At 48.3% G+C, this 25,000-nt stretch overlaps 1 protein-coding gene and 1 non-coding gene across 2 annotated transcripts in view; one reads left to right on the plus strand and one right to left on the minus strand.

The window, feature by feature from the left end:
• Positions 1-25,000, minus strand: part of LOC115249226 (adherens junction-associated protein 1-like) — a 33,884-nt gene that overhangs the window by 8,831 nt on the left and 53 nt on the right. Inside the window, exons 1-2 of the mRNA XM_029834190.1 lie at positions 24,502-25,000; positions 8,561-9,315 (exon numbers count right to left, since the gene is read on the minus strand). The exon at positions 24,502-25,000 is cut by the window's right edge and continues 53 nt beyond it. Coding sequence (XP_029690050.1) covers positions 8,561-9,315; positions 24,502-24,530 — 784 coding nt within the window. The 5' untranslated portion in view covers positions 24,531-25,000. The remainder of the gene's footprint in view (positions 1-8,560; positions 9,316-24,501) is intronic.
• trnak-uuu (transfer RNA lysine (anticodon UUU)) lies at positions 5,568-5,640 on the plus strand. The gene has a single exon. It is a non-coding gene; the product is annotated as a tRNA-Lys (tRNA).

Below are 25,000 nucleotides of genomic sequence, written 5' to 3' on the forward strand. Positions count from 1 at the left end.
GCCTCATAGCTGGAATGTTGTGCATTTGTTTTTAGTCCCCGTGCCTGCGTGGGCTTTCTCGCTACTCTAGTTTCCTCCCACAGGCTAAAACATCCACGTTTGGGTTGTCAGATTTCCTATAGGTGTGAGTGTGTGACTGAATGTGTGACATGATGCACTGCTGACCTGTCCAGGAGCTGCCTCTCCTCTTGCTTGATGACTACTGGGAATTTGTGGTCATGATCTCCACAGTATTTGAGATCCTCTAGCGATGAACTTGTCTCTCTTATGGAAAATCCCTGTCCGAGTCAACCTCCAGTGCTACTCAAGGGCTGTGAACATTCACATGGTCGCTCTGTGCAACGCAACCCCCCCTAACGCCGATGTTTCGATTCAAGTATTTTGATCCCTCTGGCCTCGGTATTATCACAGCTGCACAATAATACCAGAAAATGATGATTGCACACAGCTTCCAGGGACATCTCCCAGGTATCCACCTTGGTATTTTTTAAATGTGAGAGACAGGCAAAAGCCATTAAATTCAATTCTTGGAATTAATGCCGCCTGCTCATATGCTCCTATTTTACTAGATATGGACGTGCACCGAAGGACTCTTTGTTCTGTACGGCTAAAGCACAAAAGCATTGTTCTTCTTTACACTCCTAAGACCCCTGTGTTAGCTGATCTGTCACTTTTGACAGTAATCCACTAAGAAAACACATGTGAGGATTAGTGTGTCTATTCAATTGCACTTATGGAAACTGTAATTTGTGTGTGTGTATGTGTGCAAGGGTACGTGATACAGCATGAGAGGAGGATATGACACCCCTGGGGGAGGTGATGCGTGCTGTAGGACCACAATAAAACGATAAGAGAGACAGAAAGGGGCCTTTTTGATAACATAAAAAATGCTCACGTGGGCTTTATTCATCTCGCCCCTCCATCAGGTCACTGTCTGGCCGCTGATTTAAGCCAATTTGTCTTCGGGGGGGCTCAAAAGGAAGTGCTGCTCAGTCATTTTGGACAGGCGCGCGACCTCTCCTCTACCTGAACAAAGTTCTTGAAGATAAAGGGACCTTCGAAGCGAACCAGGTCAGCCTCAGACTGATGATTTTTCACTTTGGTTGGGATGACGGCTCACCCACTAACCTAGCATCAACCTCCGAATTTTCAGGAAGAGTTTGCAGTTATCAATCCATAAAATAACAGCTTTGCAAGTCCAGACATACAGAGGTTGCCCTTGACCCTTGATCGATATGCCGGGCCTCCTCTGAGAGTTGTGTCACGCCATAATCAAGATATACACTGATGGTAATGACGGGATTCTATTCTGTAGACCCGAAAAACACTTAAGGAGTAAATCACTTTAATTACCCCAATAAAGATACAAACATGAAATCCAGGACAGAGAGAACCACGTTAATTCTGTAATGACCTCATTTTCGGGGTTTAAAGGTGGAGTGGTAATGGAGCTGATAATGACGTGGATGACAAACCTGAGCGTAGAGGCCAGTTCTATTTTCGTCCAGAACCGTGCATTTGGCCCGGCTATCTACGCCTCATCATGTCCCGCGCTCGAGTTTGGCCTTTAACGGTCACCTTGCTGTAGCGACTCGTGGTTTGGGGTTTTTGTTGGGTCACTACCAAGCAAAGGCAGCTATGAGGGAGCCAGATAAAAAGAGAGAAGAAGAGAAGGGGGGCACGCAGAGGTGGAGCAGCTAGCGTGCGACCGCCGCGGCAGCAGGATCTGAGCCCTCATCAAATGCTCCCAGGGTAAAAAAAAAGAAAAAGAAATGAGATTCGTGGCCTTCTCGCCACGACAGTTTGATGAAAATGTCAAAGAAATCTCTTCTTGCAACCTTCTTTTAATAAGTCAGTGTGTAACAGCTTCAGGAGGACACAAGGCGCCATCAATGAACGTGCACGGTGGGAACTCCTGGAATTTCACAGCGCCAGCTCCCTGGCCCCCATCTTTGAAGGCGAATGTTTCACCATGTCTTACCCCCCCGAACTTAAATGAAACTTTTCAGGCCTCTGCAGGACCACGAGGCTTCTGACATGGTGGCCCCTGTCCCGTCTCGCTGGCACAGAACCCCGCCCCCCAGAGCTGAGCGTCACGGAAAAGGGTCCAATTTTAGATTTTAGTTCTTTTTATTTTTGAATTTGGAAAAAAAAACCTGTTCATTCTCCTTCACTGTCATTCTGGACTACTGAGTATGGATTGAGAATAGAATATTTCCCTGAGAATGCTCCAACGTCGGCCAGTTTTGCCTCTTTCAAAGGATCGCCTCTGCTTCACAGCGGCACACAGAAGCCACGGGCTGGTTCTCCATTTTCACTGCAGCTACATAGACCAGAGCCTCATTAAATGCCAAGACTGTAGAGAAAGTCAGAGTGATACTCACACACTGAAAAACCTATCATTTATAGATCTGTATTGCCTTCAAATGTGCGTCTTCTTTTTTTTTTTTATTCAAGTGCAGGTTATTTTTACTAGTCTAACTGCACATGCGAGCCATGGGCTTTGTACTACGGTTCAAACGGGCTTTCATGCGGCTCGCAGAGATATAAGTCAATTATATAGCGCCGGTTAGACAGGATGGATGTCTGAACGCGGAACATTTGTGTGGGTAGAACACGAAGGCACGGCGGAACAAATGACTTCCTGAAGGGTGGAATGGTCAGAATAACGTAACTCAGATCTACTACTAACAAATTGTTTTTATTCTAATTTTAGTCATGTATGTTTGACTTTCCCAGGTTTTTCCACCAACGAAAGGCTGCAAAATGGCGCAAAGAGGCAGGAGTCGCAACACTCAATCATGAGTTCACCAAGGTCATACACTCTGGAGCGGAGTTTACATTTCTGGCAAGAGATATTCATAAACCGCAGCAGGAAATGAACAAAAGAGGTTTTGCATTCTCAACATATTGCCAAAACCCCGAATCCATTCGCTCATTTCCCTTCAGTAATGACTTCATAGCATTTGCAGCTAAAGTCATTTTCATGAACAAGTTCGTGATTGAGCCTTGAAATGACGGAGTACGCATTGTTAGATTACATATGGGTCAATTTCTATTAAGTTTCTATTAACATTCCAAGTATACAGTATGAGACAGAACGTGCTCCGTCATTTGATGGAAAAGGCTAAAACAGAATGAAGGTGAACGAACCGTGGATGTGCGGCGAGAGCCCATTTACCCCGGCATTAGTGGGAGATCTATCGCTGGTGTGTAAAGTGGGCCACCTGTATGCAGCATTAGGACCTGCCAGTCTCTGCGGCAGGAGTCATTTAGGGCTGATGGCACCTTCATCGACGCAATCATGCTTAAAAGCTCTTGAAAAATGCGGGAACGGCCCTTCATTTGCACGCCAGAGTGGCCCGGCTCCCACGAGTCCCAGAGTGGCTGAAAACAGTCAGTGCGGTTCAGGAAGGCTGGAAAACAAGTAAAAGGAGCAGGAGACCACCTCCCAACGGGGGACCATCCCAGTTTCAGCGGCCGTGGAAAAGGCTGCCTTCCCGGGGCCTCTCCGCTCAGTCATCCGGAAAATTTGAGCTGTCAGTTTGGATTTCTTATTTCAACCCAAAAGATCGCGTGAATTATTTACCCGGCAAACTGTTTGTCTGCGTTTCCTTCGCACAACAAGATTCCCTCACTTCTCTCTTCCTTTTCCTCTCTGCACGCTCCCTTTTCAAAATCCTGCTCTAATCCTGACAGACGGATCCTGTATCCAAAATAGTGCTTGAGTCAACATCTGCACTTCTCTCTTTTTCGGGCAGACATGTCGAGCTGTTGGGGGGGGGACGAGCGAGGGTCTAACAGGAAGGGAAACGGCATCTGCTCGGTCTGGCCCCTCGTCTCCTCTTGGCTTCAACATTGAGGAAGAGGAGCAGGGTTTGATGCTGCACGCCTGTCGCCGGGCATCAGCGTTTATATCCAGATTTAAAACCCGGGAACGGAGATTCATTTTAACCCACTTTATTGAGTCAATACAGAGCGAAATGGAAAGTTTATTGGATTGCTATGGTAACCGTTGGGGAAAAGCGGTTTCTCTCTGTCTCTGTGCGCGTCTTTCTCTGGTGAAGAGGCAGCGTGGTACGCCTCTACAGGTCTAACGCGGGTCACAACGGAGCAGCACGATGTTCACGAGTTCGCGCCTTTAAAAATAAATTCCTGAGGCACTTAACATACATTTTGCATGCGCTCGCTTTGCTCCACAGACCGACTTATTCGCTCCGTTCATTTAACTCGCTGCTCCCTTCAAACTTGACAATGCGATGCGAGCGGAAGCCGTATGGATCCATCCCCTCTCCTGCACCGGAACCTCCCCCTTCACTTCTGAAGAGAACGGCGTCTTCTGCTGAGCCGTCGCCAACCGGCATTTAACCTCGCGCCTCTCGGCCCGTCGTGCAAGATGTAAGTTATCAGTAGTGGCTTCACCGGATGCAGGTTTAATCATCTCGTGGCCATAATGGAAGTGACAGCTCCATCTGCGTCGAGTGGAGCACAATCAGTGGGAACAATCAGAGAGCATCTGGACCAACCCCCCCCCCACCCCAACCCACTCCCACCTCCAGCGTGGAGGCCAGAGCGCCCCGAGAGCGGCTTCAACAGGAGCAGCGGTCGGACAAACAGTGCTTTGATTGTGACTGCTCGTTTCGCGTGACTGAGGCCGCGAAGCGACTTTTTTATTTCGTCTCCACCGGCATCAAGAGCTGCCCCCTTTCCTGCATTGGGGGCTGGGGGGCGCGTCGACGGCATCCCCGCATTGCAGAAGTGCGACAAAGAGGAGCGGCGGCGAGCTTTCATGCACTTTCTGAGTCATTAAACTGAACCGTCTTGGCCAAATGTCACACGAAAGAAGCCTAATAAAGAAGTCATCTGGGCATGCAGATCCGAGGCGCCTGGCTCATTTCACACGGGGAACGAGAGCCGAACACGTTGTTAGCGGGAATTATAATTGACAGTTTCGGTGCTGGGTGGATCCGTGTCGTGTCACTTTCGCAACGCAATGTTCATTACCAGCGGGAACCAGAGGGACACAAACATCCCCCAAAAACATGCACGGAGTTCTCATTTCTGTGCTCAGAAACTCTAGGAGAACTGGTATCTGGCAGCTGGGGTCATTTTTTTCTTGTAATGGTGGAAAAGGCTGTTTAATGAGCGTCCTCGTTTGTCTGATAATTAGTCTCAAGCAGGGATCAGAAAACTTGCCGTGATTGGCACACAGCAGCACAACCAGTTGGACCCTGTCAACAGGAGGTATTCTTTCCACGCCAAACCACGGTTCCATGCGTGGCGCGGCCCGTCTCGCATAGATTGACAGTTCCTCCTCCCGCCCACTTTAAAATGAGTGGCTGTGTACTGCTAGTGTCAGCAGTTATCTCAAAGGCTATTGCTACCTTTAGCATCTCGTACTTCCGATGCCTGAGATTGAGTCCGCCCCGCAGAACCCTGGAAGAACGCACGCACACGCGTGACAAGATGTCTCAGCTCGCAGCACAATACAGGCAGAAGGCAAAGAGCCAGACTGAAAAGCGCTGGCTTCATCTGACTGATCTGGTACAGCAGACAGGTGCTGCAGAGCCTGGGTAGCTCAGTCGGTAGAGCATCAGACTTTTAATCTGAGGGTCCAGGGTTCAAGTCCCTGTTCAGGCGAACATCTTTCCAAGCAGGGGAAGTGCTGAGGTGCCCTTGAGAGCCTATTTTCACCTATATGCTTTTGAGGTTTGTGGAAGGGCCTGAGGTCTGGAGCCTGTCCCAACCTGCAGCTATTGCTATTGAACGTGCACCTAACCGTGCACACCCATGAGGTGACTCTGCTAACCTCTGCACCTGCTTTTCAGTTCATTACGGCATCGTGTCAGGATCTCCTCCATGGTCTGTGACCAGCCCAGCTACATGTGAAACTTCACTCAGATGATGCTATTCATGGAACAACAGTAATAATCTTTCATTTGTGCTGGTTGCCTACTGCTCATGAGCCACAATGGCTCAGCTTAGAGCAGCGTGAGCGCGCATCCGAGCTTCCGAGGACACTGACTGTCAACGGTTTGCACCAGCCTCATCTGCACACCACCATCATCATCATCAATGCTAATGCTAACAAATAGGCAAAAAAAGAAGGCCAATTCAATGGCATATTTCCACGTCTCGGATTCACTCCTCTCACGTGCTCATAGTCGTCTGCTGGCTTTGATTGTTGCCCTCAGTTGGGACGGTCTGCCCAGCTGACGTTATCTACCTGCCAACAACAACACAAACCTTCTGAGTTGTCTTTCGAATTTTCTATCTATCTAATTGTCCCTCTCACCTCTGCCAAGACTTCACGCTTGAATCATCACCGTCGTCATCCTCAGTACCATCAGCTCACTGGACTCGTTAACGAGCCATCCTTCTTAGCACAGTTGTCAGCTCCCACCAATGTCTGGATGCAGAAGGATTTATTTTTACTAAAAGCTGCTTCTGTTTTTAACGCACTGATGCTCCGATTACTCAGGGTAATCGAGCTGCACCGGTCTCACACCACCACGAAGGAACAGGTGGTGTTCTCCTTTTATTGGCTAGCAGAGGTTCAAAGCTGCAATATTCTAAGAATCATAATGGAATGTGTCTGCGTTGCTATGAAAATACGCCTGAGATGGTTGTCACGGTAACGACATGAGCCCGGTGAAGGAAAAGATTGGGGGGGGGGGGACATCACATGCGAGTAGAGAGAGGTTATATCTCAATGTTCCGTAGAACCGGGACTAAACGGGTGCATAATGAATGTAGCCTTTGAGTCGGTTGTGCATTTTTCAGTAGAATACATCTCAATTATCATGAATCTGTGTGCATGTGCAACAGACTCATGCTCGCACAAAAAAAAGAGAGCTGTAAACGGGAGCTGACACTGTGTAAAGCTGCTTGAGCGTGGACCAAAAAACTTCCCTCAGTGGTGCACCCACCGCTGACGCCTGCTGACCGAGGCAGCGGCGGCGTCTCATGTGACAGATACGCTGTTGAATTTGGACGACTATGCCGACTCCTTTTCCGTTTTAAAGCCTCCCGATGGTTCATTTGTGCTGAAGCGCTGATGGGATCCATTTCAGGGCGCATGCTAACACCGTATTTCACTTTTATTAAGATAATCAATTAAATGCTTTCCTATTTAATGCCGCATTACCGAAGAGCGAAATATCCAGATCTTCAAAGATGATATAAAAGAGAAACAGCTCAGAGACAAAGCAAGCGTATCTCCTCAGCTAATAGTTTAATTTCATCAGCAACCCAGTGTGGTGCCGTCGCCACACTAATTACACTTTGCCTTGGGGCTAATATGAAGCACACACAGGTTAATGTGTTGTGAAGGCTGAAAGAAAAGTTTTCCACGGCAACTAAACACCTGGGCTTCGCCTTGAAATGTGATTCTATTCATCCTCTCTACCGAGACCCAGCCTGCGTGCTGATACAATGAGAAAGAAAAGAGGAAAAAAAGGCACGGGACACCTTTTGGTTTTTGAAACCACTTTCAGGTGGTCTCACCCAGCCAGGTGGAAGCAAAGCTGACAGCATAATTACGCCCTGTCATTTAATTCCAACCCGTATTACTTCCGACTCCCTTCAGTAACCATAGAGCTGCATATATTTATAGCGAAGACGCTGACTTTATTGCCATCCGAGCTCGAAAAACAACTTTTACTTAACATGATATTAAAAGTAGCGAGAGAGGTAAATGATGCTTTTCCACAAATTTGACAAACTGTTGACATTCGGAACCACCGATTTTGCTAAAACTCGACAAAAGGAAACGGCCGGAGGTTAAAACTGCGCACAGAGCGACCCACCGCATTTAGCTAATTACTGAAACTAAGCTAAATGAATAACGTTTGTTCATTAACAGGGTTTTCTTTGATATCAGCATTCCTTCAAAGGACCCTAACTGCCGCTTCCTCGTTGTAATGAAGTGGGAGGTGGCCAAGGACTCTGGAAAACTCTTCCAGCCTAATTTTATGACATTAATATTAATGGACCAAATGGGAAAGCTTCAATTAGCGCAGTGCTTGCTCATAAGCTGTTAAACATGACTTATGTTTTAGCACTACCTGTATGGTCCATTTAAGCCGCTGCGTTCCTCATAGACTTAATGAAATGGTAAATCTTATATGCGTAGCTCCGGGGTTTGCATATCAGCAGCTCGCTGGGACCATCCATTAAAACCACATAGGCCCGTGTACGATATTTCACACTTAAGTGCCACTGTGCGGTCAAGGTCGTTACACCGGGAAGCAGGTGCAGCACCCCCAGCTGCAATCTCCCATCATTAGCCGGGCTCTTTGGTCACATGATGCTGCTACGTCTGTGCAAACCAGTGGCGAAAACGCACCATATAAAATGTTCTATTACAGATGGCTTTCGTTATTGTTTTCCTGATTCTTCTCAGCAACACGCCTGAATTTGAAACCAAATTTGGAGTTTTTTTAAGCGTCCGATGTGCCTCCACACTGAATATTATTCTAGTGAGCATGACTTAAATGAGTGTGTTTGTTAGTCTATCATAAAAGAGACGCTATCGTTGATTATCGTCTGGAACTCTCACCTGATGTCTCCACATATGGCTTTGGTGGTTTGACAGTCCCCTCGTTGACAGTGGCCTTGGTGGTGCTGAGCCTTTTGGGCTCCGGTGTGGTCACCACAGTGAACGTCCTTTGGAAGACCCTGGCTGTGGTGCTCGTGGTTGTGGCCACAGTGGTGGTCGGGACTCTGGTGGACAGCGTCATGTTGAGCTCCGGTTTGCTATCGTCGTCTATACTGTCTGTCCCTGTCGGGCCCCAGTCGATAAATCCGGCCACCGTGGTAGTCCGGCCGTCCTGAGGCTTGTCGTAGCTGTCCCACTTCAGCTGCCTCCTGGTTCTACGTAACAACCGGACACTTCCTCCACGTCTTCCGCGAGATGAAGCCGCTGGAGCTTCAGATATTACCGCCTGTGGGTCTTCTGTCTCCATTTCGGAGTGTTTCAACCGGCAGTCTTTACACGCTGCTTGGTCAATACGCATTAGCTTTAAACGCTTTAGGCCTTTAACTTTAGGCCCGATCCCGGCCCTACTGTCTTGGACCGCAGGGTTAAAGAGACGGCGGACCAAAGGGCTCATTGTTCTCCAGTGAAGCTTGTTGGTAGTGTCCCAAAGGGGCTGCCAGCTAGGACGTGAGTGAGGCACTGACTTAGTTGTGAGCCTAATCCCCATACTCTGGCTGAGGGGGCTGCACGCAGAGAAGTCCAGGGTGAGGTGGGTCATGGCCAGTAGGATCCACACCCGATGGCCCATACAGCTGCCTGGACTCAACGCAGACGGACTGTGGAGAAAGGAGGATATAAAAGATTAAGACGGGGTTCATCGCCAAACAAATCACGCCCACATCCTCGCCACCAATCGAGATTTACATCCGCACTCGCCCTCCGCAGCACGCCTGACAAACCGCTTCTTAGCTAAGCTGCGGCGATAATCAGCTCGACAAAGAGCCCGCTGACAAAGGTCACACACAATGTAAACGGTGTCGAACGCCAATGATTTGGGATTCGGGAGCAGCGGGGACTCATCCTTGATGTTTCAGATTTCTATCAATCCGGGGATGATTGCAGTGCCGCACAAGGTCGGACCTTGCTCCGCTGATCACCATATTCTGCATTAGCTCCCCCAGACGCAAAGTCATCCGAATCCCAAAGGGCAATTTGAGTCTGCCGGGCAATAATCGGATGAAACAAAGCCGCGTTAGCTTACCCAGAACCAAAGAAACGCAGATTTTGCATCGGTTTATTGAACATCCCAGCGTCTCAAAAAGGTGATTTATTTCTGCGTACACGTGTCAGCATGATTGCAAGGTGAAACGCAGGCCGAGACCCTGCAGTGGAGTGATTTTTACAGGCAAACTTTACTGCCCCCGGGGACAAAGCTTCGCATTGATTCCTCGGGGAAAAGCATCATTACGGGCTATCTTTCATCTCGGCTGTCCTTGGCCAATTTAAGCCCACACAGAGGACTCTTTCTGGAAGCATCACAGAGACGATGATGGATGGAAAAGCATGAATGGTTCATTGACTATCAGAGCCGACGCAAAAATGTCGGTCAAACCCGTAATTACGTTTCTCTTAGCGTCTGAGGCGGAAACATTCGCCGCAGCAAAGTTTGGGCTCGTTAACCAGACTTCAGGGCTGTGTTTATCAATCAGCCCACTGATTTATGCAAATTCAAACTATCCCTGTAAACAACGTCACTTCTTTTACAGAGGCGGGGCGGACACGGCCCGTGTGGCACCAGTGGAAGTTCTTTAACTGTGGCTGTGTCCCAAAGACACCTGGACGGTGTTCACTGTTTAAATATGCTGTAAATCCAGGCGCCGTTGGCCACAAAGCTGTGAGATCCCACAGGATCGAACGTACCTACGGAATTATGTGTTAAAGCTGGATAGAATTCCGTCTTTGTGAATTCCCAGCGCCGTGAATTGCTGTTGCATTACGTCATTTATTTTCCTCAGAAAAGTCTTATCTTTGATTTTTAACCTCACATTTATGAACTGCGGGAATAATATCCGGGGCTTTTTTTTTTTCTCTCTTTCCCCGCCACCGTTTATGAGCTCGGCGGGGCTGAAATCTCGGATGTCATTTTAATTGAGTCATAAACGGTGACTGATACGGGCCTGAAAGTCCGGTGACAAGGTCAGTGCGTTGCTGGCAGTTTAAAATTATGGATAATAATTTCCCCTGTTAGCGGTTTGGCCCTGAACTGGCTGCGGCCCTCAAAACCCCGAGGCCAAACAAATTCTCTCCACCCAGGCCAAATGAAATTAATACCTGATAAAGAACCCACACGCTCCTCAACAATGGTCAAAGGTGTGTTGGCTGTCCACTCTGAGGAGGTGGAAGCAGGACTAGAGGTGCTCGTCCAGCTGAGCAAGGACCACACTGGCAGGGAGACCACAGGGCCCCTGTTCCCACTCTGCAGAAGCAAAGTGACCTGAACATCGGGACATTTCGCTTTCCATTGAGGACAGATCAACAAGAAGTGGGGGGCAACACATTTATTTAGCAGTGCACACAAAATGCTGTGTTAAAGTGTCCACTGGGGATGTGATCTGACCCAGGTAGGGGTTAGAGAAGGTGCATGACACATGCTGCTGGACCCCAGCCAAGGTGAGATATGAAAAAAGATAATATATGATGTTTCAGCCAGGACCAATAACACTAAAGAACCACTAACACAGTCATTGGCACTGCTAGTTCACAGCACTAGAGTTGATGGATACGACCGTTATGAGGCAAACGCGATGACATTATTTTCTTATTAAGTTATTTGTTCAGTAGAAATAAAGGTTCCGGCTCCTCCGTGCCGTGTTAAAAACCCATCCTGAATTCAAACTGATGTGAAAAAGGATTTAAAAATAACAAACCAAAACATTCTATCCTTCCAGTTAATAAAATTGCATTAAAATGTGTTGCAGAGACGTTAAAAAGGGCAGTACTCACAGCATCCGTGCACCAGATGCTTCCGTTGTCCTATTTTCTAAAGCGGCGTTGCTAACGACTTAAACCTTGAACAATATGGCTGGAAATCCCTTAGTGGATGATGTGGCCTCCCTGATATTAGATGATCATTAATAAACTGCCTTTTGATGGAGATGCTGTTGCCAGGTGGGATGGAATCAGATTTAGAGAGGGGAGGAGCCCCTTCTGGTGTTTTTAGTGGACCGAGGGAGGTCATTCCGCATCATCCGGGCATTTTTCCACAGCCTCCGTCTCAGTATTCCATGTCCATTCTCTAGCCGGACACATAAGGAATAAAACGCTGCGATGGAGTTGAGGATTAGGCCATTAATTAGTGCGCTGGCTGGCCTGTTTGAAGGTCATGATAATTCCAACCAGGATCTGACAGCAAACACAAGCGTGCAGCCTGGGATTCTGCACACACGTGCGACTTTAAAAGAAAAGCAACAAGGCTACATGATACGTGCAGACAGAGGCACGAGTGATGTAACGCTGGAAGATGCGATATTTCACAGCAATATATTTGGATTAGAGCTCCCAGGCTGAAGCCGCAGGGGAAAAAAGGCAGTGGAGAAGCGTTTAGCGAGCTTGACTTGACTCTATCCTCGCTCACACTTTAAGCTGTACTATATTCAGTAAATCTACTCCCAACTTATTCTGCAGTGTTCCTCAAATGCCACTGTCAGGCGGGGGTGGGTTATGGGATTAAACTTTGACGGGCAGTCCAAATTAAACACATGGTATTCGCACTTATGCAGCGCAGCAGGCAGATAATAAAGGGTTCCCCATTTAAATATCACTGATTGAGGACGCAACCTCGGACTTTTACTGATAAATTGGGATGTATTATGAGTCATGGACGAGACTCTCCTGCTCTGTGTTTGTGGCGTGACCAGAAAGCATATTCACAAAAACCCAAAAAGTCCAAATAGCGGTTTTTCAAAGCAGGTCTGAGGAGTTTGCCAGCACATTCACATTACACTGTCTGTTAAAACTGAAGCCAACGTGGACATTTTTATGAGTTTCTGTCAGGTTCCTCTCCAAACCCCCCAGTCTGCAGTGCTGAGCAAACCGAGGGGGCTGGGGGGGAGCTTTGCTTGAGTTATCCATCGCACATACTGTATAATACTGTTTACTTGTCCTTGAAACTGAAAACCTCACATAACTAATGAAATGCCAACAATGGAGGGAAATAAACTGCTGGTTAAGCCCATGTCATGGACTCTCAACAGGATCTTGAATGAAAATCTCCAACGGAGGGCCAGAAAGGTTAATAAGACAGGCAGTTCTATCATTATCACTTAACAGAGGGGAAGAGTAAAGGTTAAAAACTTGAAATAACATAGAGGGAAGATAGATTTGTGTGGTAGGTGTAGAGAACGGAAAATGCGTAGTTGAGTATTTTAGCTAGCATTAGCTTTTTTTGAGTTGTGAGGCCTTGGCGTACAGCTGAAAAAGCTATTTTGTCAATAAGATTCACATAAAAATCAATTAAAATCCAGGTTTTACTTCTAAAGCAGCCAGCGATGGACCGCACCGGTAGTCTTGGATGTTGCTCAAATGTAACCAAGATGCTTGAAATTACCAGCTGCAAGGAAAAGGTGCATCGAGTTTTAGTTTTAGAGGAGACGATTCTTAAAGAGGCTGCCTTAAACAGATACATAACATTCGTGGACAAAGAGGACATCAAGAGGACGATGTCAAACCAAAACCATGACGACTCCTTCTGGGGGAACAAACCAAGTCGGGGCCTGGCGTCGTACGTGTGTATGTGTCACGTAACAAACTGATGATTTGGATGAGCAACACTGCCTTAGTGCAGCAGTGCCGCCACTTGAGATGAAGAAATTAATTACTCTTTCTCCATCGGCTGCGTGGGTATTGTGGTTTGAGATTTGGACCACTCTGTTCCTTTTGTGCAGATGATTTGTTAGCATGTCTTGATAATGAACTCAGGCTGGGACGAGACTCGTGGCACATTAGCGCTGATAAGCCCATGTTGCCATCAGCCCTGTTTATGGAGGTTATTGTCTGTAGTCAATCGGGCCTCCCGTGACTCCACTGCAATGATTCACATCATGTATGGAGACAAAGCTCGTGTGAGTCACACATGTAAACTAATTGATTTGAATTATGGAGACCAGAATAGCTGCACGTGATTATTCAGTGACATGGAAGAGGCGTCTGTCATCAGAGGGATGTTGAAATCATTTAAATGATCTGATTCTTAAAATAAAAACTAGACAGGAAATCAATTGGTAAAGAACTGCATGAGCTCTCTGTGGAACAGATCCCCTTCTGGTTCTGAGAAGGCAGGAGGGGGTTGTGGAAATGAGAGGGAAAAGAGATGGTTGGGGGTGTATACACAGCAAGTGGATCAGATCTGATTGATCTGAGGTCTTGCTCCTCAACTTCATCTCATTAGCATCAATACAGTTCAGGGATTTGAGTTGCATTCGCAATGTGGGGAGGGAAAAAATAGCAGCATTAGCTTAATCAAGAGCTGCCAGACCTCTGGTATGAGAGGGTGCAGCTCATCGATACCTTTAACGATAAAGAGGAAGGTGTGTGTTTTAAAGGCCTGACGGAGCCTGGACTTCTTCTTCTTAACGTAATCTGAGGAAATGACCGAACCGAGAGCGAGAGAGCACAAGCTGAAGACTTTAGCTAATCTGACCAGTTACTGACCAGCTGTTTATCTCCTGGAGGAAATTCATCAAACGCAAGAGGCTTGAGACATGTCAAGGATTTGAGGGCTGGAAAAAGCAGGCGTTAGCTCACGCCTGACGAATCTGCTCTTCTCTTGGCAAAGATCAAAAGGGTCGAGTGCTTTGTGGGCCCTGACGCGGAGCAATTGTGCCTAGCGTGTGCTAGCGTGGCAAAGATAAGACAGGAAACAAAGGGCAGGATGTAGCCTGTGTGAACGAGGCCACGTTTAAAGGTTCTACAGATGCTTCTTTAAAGCGCTGCAGAGGGTTGTTGTTCCAGTGATAACGTAGTGATGGGAATAATGCTAACAATGCATCAAAGTAAGCGTCTAGGCATAGGATCGGTTCAAATGTCTTTTTCATGGTGTATATGAGTCGTTGTGAAAGTACAGGGAGCAAATGGAGGATTATCTGACTCATCCGTCAGACCTAGTAAAAAAAAAACTATTATCTCTGCAGCGGATCGCAGGTTGCGACTAATTATTTTCTCCTGGAACAAGTCTCTGGCCCACTTCTCCTGTCATCTTTGCAGTGTGATCACTTGTGCCAAGTAGGTCTTAATTAGGACTTCTTGGTGGTTTGTGGAATTTGGGCCTCAGCAGCGATGTGTTGCACCTGTGGGAGGTGAAAAAGTCACGGCTGCCTCCGTCACTTTGCCCTGCAACAGCACCGGGAGCCCTGCCAGAGAGAACAATACCTCGGCTCAACTGAAAGGAGCCTCGTCGGAGGCGCGCTCTGACGAAAAATGATGAAAAATAGCCGGACCCGTCCGCCACCGCTGACGTTATTCAGGCACTAACAACGCCAAGGCACAAAATAGTGACCGCTGCTTCTGTTGCGGCCCGGCAGGTGAAAGAGCCTCCACACCGCGAACCGCGGTATCCGTTTTCTCTCCCACGCGCTTCCAAAAATGGCACTGGGAAAAATAACGCCAGTGGAGAGCAGGTCGAAAAGCCGCGGCTGCTAAAGTTTGCAGCTACAGTGGGTGGTTTTCTCCGGTGGGCCCAAACAGACACGGCGAGAGGTTGAGAGGAGACAGTGTGAGCGCAGGCAGCACCGACAGATAAACCCCTTTTGCCAGCATCGATAAATCTGAAGTCGAATTTCCAAACACAATTCATTTATATTGAGTTGAATTCTGAGATTTCCACCTCGGCACAGCATCCAATTAATGACAGCGATAGTCAGTTTGATAGATCATCTGAAACAGCAAAGTGGGCCTTGTGTAACTGTTGCCAAGTTACTGCTCCAATGTCATAATTGAAGCTCAGAGGCAGCCTACAGGTCAGTTTGATGAGTGATCCCAGCACCAGGTTCAGGCTCAAACCAACAGATCTCCAAGGAATGACTGACAGCGTCAATCTAGGATATGTCAGCCGGAGGCTTGCGTTAACCATGACATCGTGGGTACGGCTCGATGTTGAAAGAAATAGTCGAGTCGTGAATAGAAAAGTGTTCTGATTAGCGCCAATCCTGAAAAATGCTTCACTTCCTTTTTCACACAGACCGATGCAGATGAGTCAAAATGTTAAATATCAGCGGCAGAGTCAGTTCAACAAACTGCTGGATGCGTTATTTTAATGGAAAATAAGACAGCAGCGTGACTTAATTCCAAAGGCATCGTTAACAGTGGCTCGGTCGAGATTTCTCTTTGCGTGCTAACTGTAGCCGCGCTAACGAGTACTAGCCAGTGTCTCACTGACGTTTTGAGAGAATGGGAGGTTTTCTCGATATTTTTAGAGCCTCAAGGGCAAACTGTAAAAGAATTCCTCCATTTGAGATTCGCTGCTTTTGTGTTGGTGAAGCCTTCAGGCTTAACCAAACACTTGAACTGAGCCCAACATGTTCTGCTGCCGGCCTCAGCACAATAAGGATTAAACGCTCGGCGGCCAAACACACAGGCTGTAAGGACAGTGGTGCTTAGCCGCCTGAGATGGACTCCTCTAAGGTTCTTGAAGGTCTGTAAGGGAATAAAATCGAACCACTTGGTTTTTGCTTCTGTTTTGAATGGAAACGCAGGCTGCGCCATGAAGGGTCCACGAGACTTTTTGATACGAACGTGTCTACGCAATCGCAAGTGATTCAAGTTGGAAAAAGATTCATTGTGGCGTAGGACGCCAGTGTAGATCATTGCTTTAGAAGTTATTTATAGCCTAAAACTCACTGACACTGGCCTGACTTTTCTTTAAAAGCCTCTGGGGATGGAGGGTTTGTTCACGTCTTCTTTTTAAATAAAGCTTACAGCAGCCATGCTAGCGGATTGAGCAACTTTAAAAGAGCACGGATTAAGAACGCGCTGAAGACAACGCCGTGCCGGTCCGGCGCTCACAGAAATGCATTTCCATTCACCCAGCCTTCCCTGATTCAACCCCCCCCCAAGCACAGCCCATTCACACTGGGGAGAAAACTCTTAAAATAGAGACGGGGGGATATGGAGAGTGTATCTGCATTGCCCTGAAAGAGTGACAGAGACAGAGAAAGAAAAAGAACAGCAAAGGAGCCGCGGTGGCAGCCTTGGTCCTCTGGGGGGAGGGGGGGGGGGGGGGACTGATAACATCCAGGCCGTAGAACAAGGACACTTCTCCTTTCAGACGAGTCAGAGCGAGGCAACACAGATTGGACCCCACCGGCAAAGCGAGCTGCCGCTGACTGCTTTATCAAATTCCAGCGATTGGGTGTGAGAGGCAGCGGGAGCGTTCTCCTGCCCAGAGCTGCCGGACTGACGCGCATCGTTTTAAACCACTTATGAATATGGATCACTGGAGGTCCGCAGGGACACCGGCAGTAAACACGCATCGAAATCCGAACTGTCGAGAAGACGCTGCTGCTCGGTTATTCCCGTCTCTCAGGCCGCATCCCGGGTGAGGTCATCGGAAACAGGTGGCGTCGGCGTCAGCGGCGAGCCCGACACCATGATGCTGCCGAGGCAAGGAAAATCAACCGCCAAATGTCTACGGTTAGCAGCACCATCCGGGAAAGAGCCCCCTCCCCCTTCCGCTGCCGCCGCCGCCGGACCAAGATGGATGAAAGCGCGGCGCACAAATGTCATCGTGCGCTGTGGCAGCTGACCTGAGCTTTCAACAACAGGGCAGGGTTCAAGCAGCGCCAGCGTCGCAGCAAAATGGCTGCGGAGCGAATCCCTCAAAACACGACTGAAACCCCAAAGACCCCAAAGAAGCAGCAGCCAGTGAAGTGGGGCCCGACAAAGAGGAGCATCGCTCTCACTGCTGGTAATTGCTATGATTTCTCCAGGCAAACATGGATTCAGATCTTATGGTAATGACTCTGACCCCCCGGGGAAAAGGCCTTTTTCCTTTTCTTCTTCCTGTCCTGCAGCATATTAAGAAAACGAGGACATGCTAACAGTCCTTCTCTGTCCTTCACAAGCTCTTTAGCTCAGGATAAACAGCAGCTAACGGTCTCTTCATTACAACCAAGCATCGTCGTCCTTATGGTCTAAGATGGGCGGAAAGCTAATGATGCTTTTATACGGATGATCAACTCATCAAGATGACTTTTAGGTATCTTTCTAATCGTCTGGTCCTTCTGGAATCGTCTGGAACAGCTTGAGCCAGTGTTTGCATTCAGTGGTTCTATCAGATGATCCCACCAGCAGCGTCACAGCGAGCGTTGGCTGCAGAGCTGCCTGCACAGGACACACACACGCGGCTCGTGTGTGTTTGCTGGGAGCCATTATGTAAGCACAACAGTCAGGTCAAAATAAAGGGAAAGGCTCCAAATTATCGCATAAAGGCTTTGCTCCTCGGAGGCTTCGGAGGCAACACAATGAGCCGCCACATATAAATCATTCTGACTCGAACACTGTTGATTCCCCTCCCCAGCTGGGATTCATTCAAGGCCGGCCTCGCCTTTCTGAGGCTGCCGCTGGAAGAAACAACAGATCCACCGGCAGGAATTTGATCATTACTGTCAGGATACGTGTGAGACGAAACACAACGCCCCTCGTTCGCCGGGTGCCGTCAGCTCAGAACTTCAGCCGTTAACCACGTTTGTAGAGAATAAAGAAGCCGGTGGACCGAAACAAGATAAGGTCAACTGGCGGAGAGCAGCACGGGCTGCGGTTTCAAACCCACGGCCGCAGTGTTTTCTCTCAGATGTGAGGAACATCAAGAGGAGAGCGGACATCTGAGGAGGGTGAGAAGAGTGAAGGTCGGCCAGCAACAGGTTGGTAATGGAAGATAAACACCTGGCACACAGGGAACCAGCATCGGGTGAAGGGGGACAAGATCCTCTCATCTGAATCTGTGCGACGTCTCTCTCCGACGGAACCCCAGAGTGACTCTAGTCTCTCACCTTTGACCTGGAGCTTCCTCTCCTAATGTTATACACCCAGACTTCCTATTTCCCGAATCCTTTTTTCTGGAATGTGAATAATTGTTCGACGAGATCGGGGCGAAAATAACCATTTGAAACAGACAAATTTACAGGATCTTTCAGTCAACTGTATCTCGGGAACATTAGAACCTGTATCCTGATGTCAACTTAAAGCCATGTGTTATCCCAAATGTTCACTGGACAGATCAGAGGACACACAAAGGGTGTCCTTCCAATGGACCTGATTGTTTTAGACTGTGGGAGAAAACCCACACATGAATCATGGCAACTCCAGCGGGAATCGAACCCAGAACCTTTTTTGCCTTGAGGAGAAATCCACTGTATTAAAGTTCTCTGGTGGGAAAAAAAAGGCTACTAGAAAGGTTAAAGGAACTCCTTAGAAACACGCTGGTGTTTAGAACACAGCGTGAATCACCGTGGGTATTTACTGATGCTACGCTAGCGCGAGTCATCGGGGGTCTCACCTCATTACCCTTCCGCTCTCTCAGGCATCGATCCCTGATACCTTACAGAGAGATCAGAGTGGGTGTAATCCAAGTGTCTCCCAGGAGGTGACGCCCAAATTGAGTGAAATCATCTCCTCTCTGCGGGCAGGAGAGCGCAGTCGTGTATGCAGGTCTGGAGGAAGCACAGCAGTGTCTTCTGGGAAACGACGCACTTGGCCCGCGCTCCGATCTCCTCGCAGAAGTGCGTTGTTCGTATGTAAAGCATGGCGCCGCTGCCTTTCCAGTCCAACACACTCAATAAACTCTTAATGATAAAGCAAATTGAAACTGCCAGAAATAATTCTCTGCCTTCTTGATGAATGGCGCCTCACATCAGAAATTCATGAGTTATGAGGCGACGAGGCTCGTTCCATTATTGCATTTAAAACTCATTTTATGTCCCACAGTTTGGGAAAACAACAGCCTGTGATGCAGCGATGGAAAACTTCAGCGTGCAGTTAAAACTGCCTCTTCTGGTGGAAGGCAAAAATCACCCCCGACGCAGCCTAATTGATTAAAAGTGTCTGCGTTCTCCACCCAGGGAAGGGAAAAAGAATGATGGTCAGCGTCCTGACGCTTTCAGTGGCACCGTTCCGACAGCACGAGGGGGCTTATGGCTCCTCCGGGGAGATCAGCACGTTTCTTATCCACCGTAATTCTCACACAGACGGAATCGCATTGTGACAGCAGCTCAAACCGAACCATTAGCAAAACGGCCTATTGTTATTTTAATCCGCATCTGCACAGTTTTTTTTCCCCTTTGCTTGGCACTTTTTCCCCTACTCCCCCTCACTGTGCAGAGGGATGAAGGCTGCGGGTTTGCCATGTTTTTTGGGAAAGAAATAGTGATCATCCTCGACCATCTTGATTTATATTCAACGCAATGGTGGTGCAGCGGTGGGGACTGTTGTATTCTGTGTGGGTAATCCAGCTATGATGCGTTTGGGGGCGCGGTGAATTGGTCACTCTAAACTGACCTTAGGTGTGGATCTGAGTGTGAATGGTTGTCTGTTTCTGTCCGTCAGACCTTAGATGAGCTGAGGACTCATCCAGGGAGTACCCAGCCTCCCGCCTATACTGGGATGGCCTTAAGGGAAAAGTGGTAGGTTGGTGGATTGATGGATGGATAAATGTCGTAATGATATGGGAGCTCCCCACCCTTCCATCTACCCACATGCAAGGCTCCAAGGCAGGAAGTGAACCTGCAAACAACATTCCCGGCGGACCATAATGGGATTAGATAATCGTAATAGGGAGGAGCTGAGGTGGATGGTGAGGCAGCAGCACATGAAGCAAGAAGAGCTGGAAAAGAGGCCTCATTGGATGCTGACAGATCCGCTGATTTAGCTTTGATTCAGTGACTCTTCAGAAGTCCCACAATTCTCAAAAAGGTGAGCCTTAGTAGTCAAGAGACCCTAGATTCTCATCAAATATAATAAAGTGGCTGCGCGCTGTTTGGATTTCTCCTCCGAGCACAAAAAGAAGGGTTGTGCCACTTTATTAGCAACACGATGAACATTTTAGCATGCATTTGCTCAAGCGCCGAGACTAATTGCCAGGACAACGTGAATACACACACATACGTGATCGCATGCATTAATCAGCGATGGTGAGCTAAAGCACACAGGAAACTCACCCCGCTAAGTTGTAAGCTTAATTTGCTAATTAAATCCTCCTTCTAAAAAGCAGCACACTGCTGATACCACAAAGAGTGGGTGTGAGAGTGTAAGAGTGGCCAGGTGTTCACAGTCCCCAGTCAACACCCACCGATCAACAAATAAGCATGAGAAGAAAAAGAAATTCCTTGTTGACAGTATGTGTTCTACATTCACTTCATAAGCACCGAGAGATATCACGAAATGTAGTAGTCGACGCCGATACCAAAAAACACTCTAATTACACGACGTTTGATGCCACATTTCATAATTGTTATAGTACGTGAAAGTACTTTAGTTCCACTTTATTTAAACAATGTTTTGAAATCAATTGCGAAAACACACTTTATGGCAAAAAATAAATTTGTGGCATTATAAAAAGCCTAGCAGCAGCACATGTGCTGCCCCCTAATGGCACAGTAGTCAAACTGCACCTAGAGTGACCATCGGGAAGCATACGCGAACGTATTACCGCAGTTACCCTGTGGAAGGGCAGCAGCGTACCACAAGTTACCTCCAAAGGTGCCGAGTGTTGCTGTAGTCGCTCAGCTGTAACAGCAGAGTTAATGACTGACTTATCACTCGGCCTTTTTACTAAATGAGGAATTAGCTGAACACACGATTGGATTGACCTTTCAGTTTACCAGGAGTTTTACTCGTAGTGTGCTGGGTCTCGCTCCGAGACTTCTGGAAAAGCTACAACATTGGCCGTGAAAGCAAACCCGGGGAACCAAGGAGCATCGCATTTTTAGAATGATGCTTCTGGCGAAGCTGCGATGAGCCATCTACTGATATATGATATTTAGTATAAAGTACGACAGCTGAGGATAAACACAAGGGAAACCTGAAACTGAAAAAGGAAGCAGGTCAAAAACACTTGGGGAAGGGGATCTCGGAGCAAATCAACAAGAAACAAATCCTGTGTTGTGACCTATATCTTTTTTCATTGTTAATTATACGTATATTTAATCAAAAATTGGTCTAATTGTTTGTGACGCAAGAGCTAAACTCAGTAGATGTCCTTTAGCAGAGATAAATACCACAGCTGGCTCTAAGAAGGTGAAGAGATTTATGCATTTTCTCTTTGCACAGGGGAATCGGGTAGCATACATTCTATGATATGCCCTACATGTGAGCGGGGCACGCTCGTGCACGCTCACGCACGCACAGACCCGCACCCAGAGCGCATGTGGCTTTCTCTGCGCCTGTGAGCCGAGACACATCGTTGGGCCCGCAGCATATTTCATTGACAAAAAATGGCTAAATGGTAGCTAAAGGACGGCGGCGTGCACGTGTGAGGTCCACGATGCAAGAGTACGGGGCGTTGCATCATCCCATTAATTACTCCCCGAGCACAACACCCTCCACTGCAGTCGACATGATCCACATGCTCGGGAAGATAAGCAGGGCGGCAGAGAGCATGGGAACAGAACAGAGGAGAGGAAAATAACAATCGGACCCTCGCGGTCAGAGTTTCTGTCCAAGCCCCCGTCCACCACGAGGGTATCTGGGAAATTATGGCAGGAGCAGCCTTCATTTAGGAAGATTACAGGGAGTAAGTAGGCATCCGAGAGATGCCCCCCCCCCCCCCCCCCCCCTTTCCCCCTTGCCTGGAGATAGCCAGTTAGCGGAAAGGGCCATGAAGGATAAATCTGATCCTTTATAGAAGCTGCATTGATCCAGCAAAAGCTCACTACATGAGTCAAGTATGAGCCCCACGCTCCGTTACCTCGGTGTGCCTCGGTGCCACGGCAACGCACCCTTTCTCACGTAACCCAGCCCAGACACACCGGTTGTCAATCGTGCTGAGGGCTGTCACGAGATTCAAATCAAACTGAAGTTACTCAAAAAGGCCAGAAAATGAGCGCCAAAAAAAATGCATCTTGGGTTTTCTCTGGGATGCTCCAAGTGGCCGGATTCCAGATCGGTTTGAACTTTTAGAGGGACAACCTGTCCTGGTCCTTCTGGATGGAACAGACTGCAGAGCACAGGGTGTTTACCAAATGCACCCACACGCTCACACTCGACTCTCCAGAGGAGCGGATCTCGGAGAAGCAACACAGCCTATTTCACTGCAAATTAGGTTAATCACGCTCCAGAGAGGCCCAGTTAATAACCCTCACAGAGGCTGTTAAGATGGCACCTAAATCGCAGGAATATCGGCATATCAGATTGTTCTTCACACGGCAATGTTGCACTTAGCCTTGGAGCTGGTGGTGGAGCTGGAGAAGAGAGGCGGTCTCCTCGTAGGGGACAAATCGTGAGCTTTGCTTCATGAAAACAGCGCTCTTTAATGGGAATGAACCGAACTAGGAACGTCTCATTTATCTGAAGCTCGACAGCTCATGCCACCCACGGGAACCCTCTCTTATGGGTGTCCTGAGTGGGGAACCTGGACCTGTGGGACATCCAAAGAAGGTGGACTCCTGGTGTCCTACCTCAGAGATGCTCTGTCTCCATCATAATACGTAATTATTATGAGAGGAGAACTCTCCCTAGATCTATCATTCTAGATAGATCTCAACAGCTAGATTTGCAACAATTAGCATTCATTAGCAACTTTACTCTAAGGGCTGTTAGCGGTTCATGCAGACGATTCCTTGGCGTTGACACGCCGCCAGCCAACAATCTGAAATTACACCGTACAGCGAAAAGGATGAGCTATTTTAATTATAAGGGGTATTATCCCGCCCCACCGTATCGTTTGGCTTCAGAACTTTACTTGTGCTGTCATTGTAAAAGCCGGCCTCTTGACAGATGCACTTCTAAAGATGCGTTCACCCCATCAACAATCTTTGCTGTTCCGGTAACTCCGAACAGCCGCTGCCGCTCAGCTCTCCGCCAGTTAGTGACAGGGAATCTCCTGAAGACGGGAGCTGTTCCTCTGACGGCTCCATCCTCGCATCTCCTCCCTCTCCTCCGGTACAAGCGCACAAACGGCGGCCGCCCTGCGAGGTCAGGCCCCAGCGATGCGATGTGGGGGCGTTTGTGTGTGCCATGCATAATAAATAAGCCACTCCGAGTGGGGAGGAATTAGAGATACCAGTGCGAATGAGATCCAGCAGGTGGCAAGACAATCGCACCGCTGGCTGGTTCGGTCTCATTTCGCACGGTCGCATCACCTCGAAACCGATTTGAACGGCCAATGAATGAGCTCAGTTTGCGTGCAAACTTAGAAAGTCCAGAAGCTTCTCCGTGCGTTTCTGTCATAAGAAGATTATCTATGAGGCTAGAGGATATTATTTTGGGAATCCTCCAGCCTGTTCACCGTGAGTTTTGCCTGGGCTTTTTAAGAAAACATCACAAACTACAAATCAGCGTAAACCTCAGTGGAATTCATTTCTGCGCTTTCCCTCCCAGCACCACTTCAACAACTGTATCTTTGTGTTGGTTGTCACAGCTGCGTGGGATCCGTCAGACCTAACCTTGAAGTCGTGCGTGCGCGCGTTCGAGGGGACGCGCGTCGCGGAGTGTGTGTGCGCGACGCGCTCTGCGCCGCGCTGTTGGCGACCCCCAGCGTGAAGGATGCGAAACGTCCCACCCCATCCTTCATCTGAACATCACCCAACCCCGAAACAAAAACCACCCCAAACCAACCCACGCGGAGCCTCGGTACGTGCGTTTTAAGGACTTTGGGTGTCATTCGGGACGTCTGAATGTGTTTTAGTTTCGGACTCTCCGAACTTGCAGCGTCGCACGTTTCCGCAAGCGCAGCCGTAAGATGCGGAATGAAGTCTCACCGTCTCCGTCCTCGCCCGCGTGTGTGCGTTTTAGCGCCACTGGAATGAGTCGCTTACCTGCGCGCAACGCTCCGTTTAATCCACATTGTTCTCGGCGGCCGAATCCGTCTCAGTCCTCCAGGTATCCTGCCATGAGGATGGCTGTCCACCAAAGTCGTCAGGCGGCTGATGAAAACACTCAAGTGACGGACCTTACTCCAGCTGTCAGTAACGCGACCATTCTTTAAGCCATATCCTTCAGCGTTGCGCACATAGAATTCCTCCAGCGGCGGTGCCAAAATCCCAGTAAAAGAAATGCCCACACAGCCGGGGCTCTTTTTCAAACTGCTCGTCAGGGTTTCTTCTGATCTTCTTCGTCGTCAGGTTCAAAAAAAAAAAAAAAAAAAGAAGAAAAAAGAAAGAAAAAACCCAGTGGGGGGGTGCGCGCGCGCGAGAGAGGACAGGTGAGAGGTGTCCTCAAACTTTGCCTTTACGCAAATCTGTCATTCCGCCCCCGTGAGGGGAAAAAGGGACAAAGATGTGAAGGAGAGCGCACGGAGCTCCGCGTTGCTCGCAT

This window comes from Takifugu rubripes, chromosome 3 (genome assembly GCF_901000725.2).
Source record: "Takifugu rubripes chromosome 3, fTakRub1.2, whole genome shotgun sequence".
Lineage (NCBI taxonomy): Eukaryota > Metazoa > Chordata > Actinopteri > Tetraodontiformes > Tetraodontidae > Takifugu > Takifugu rubripes.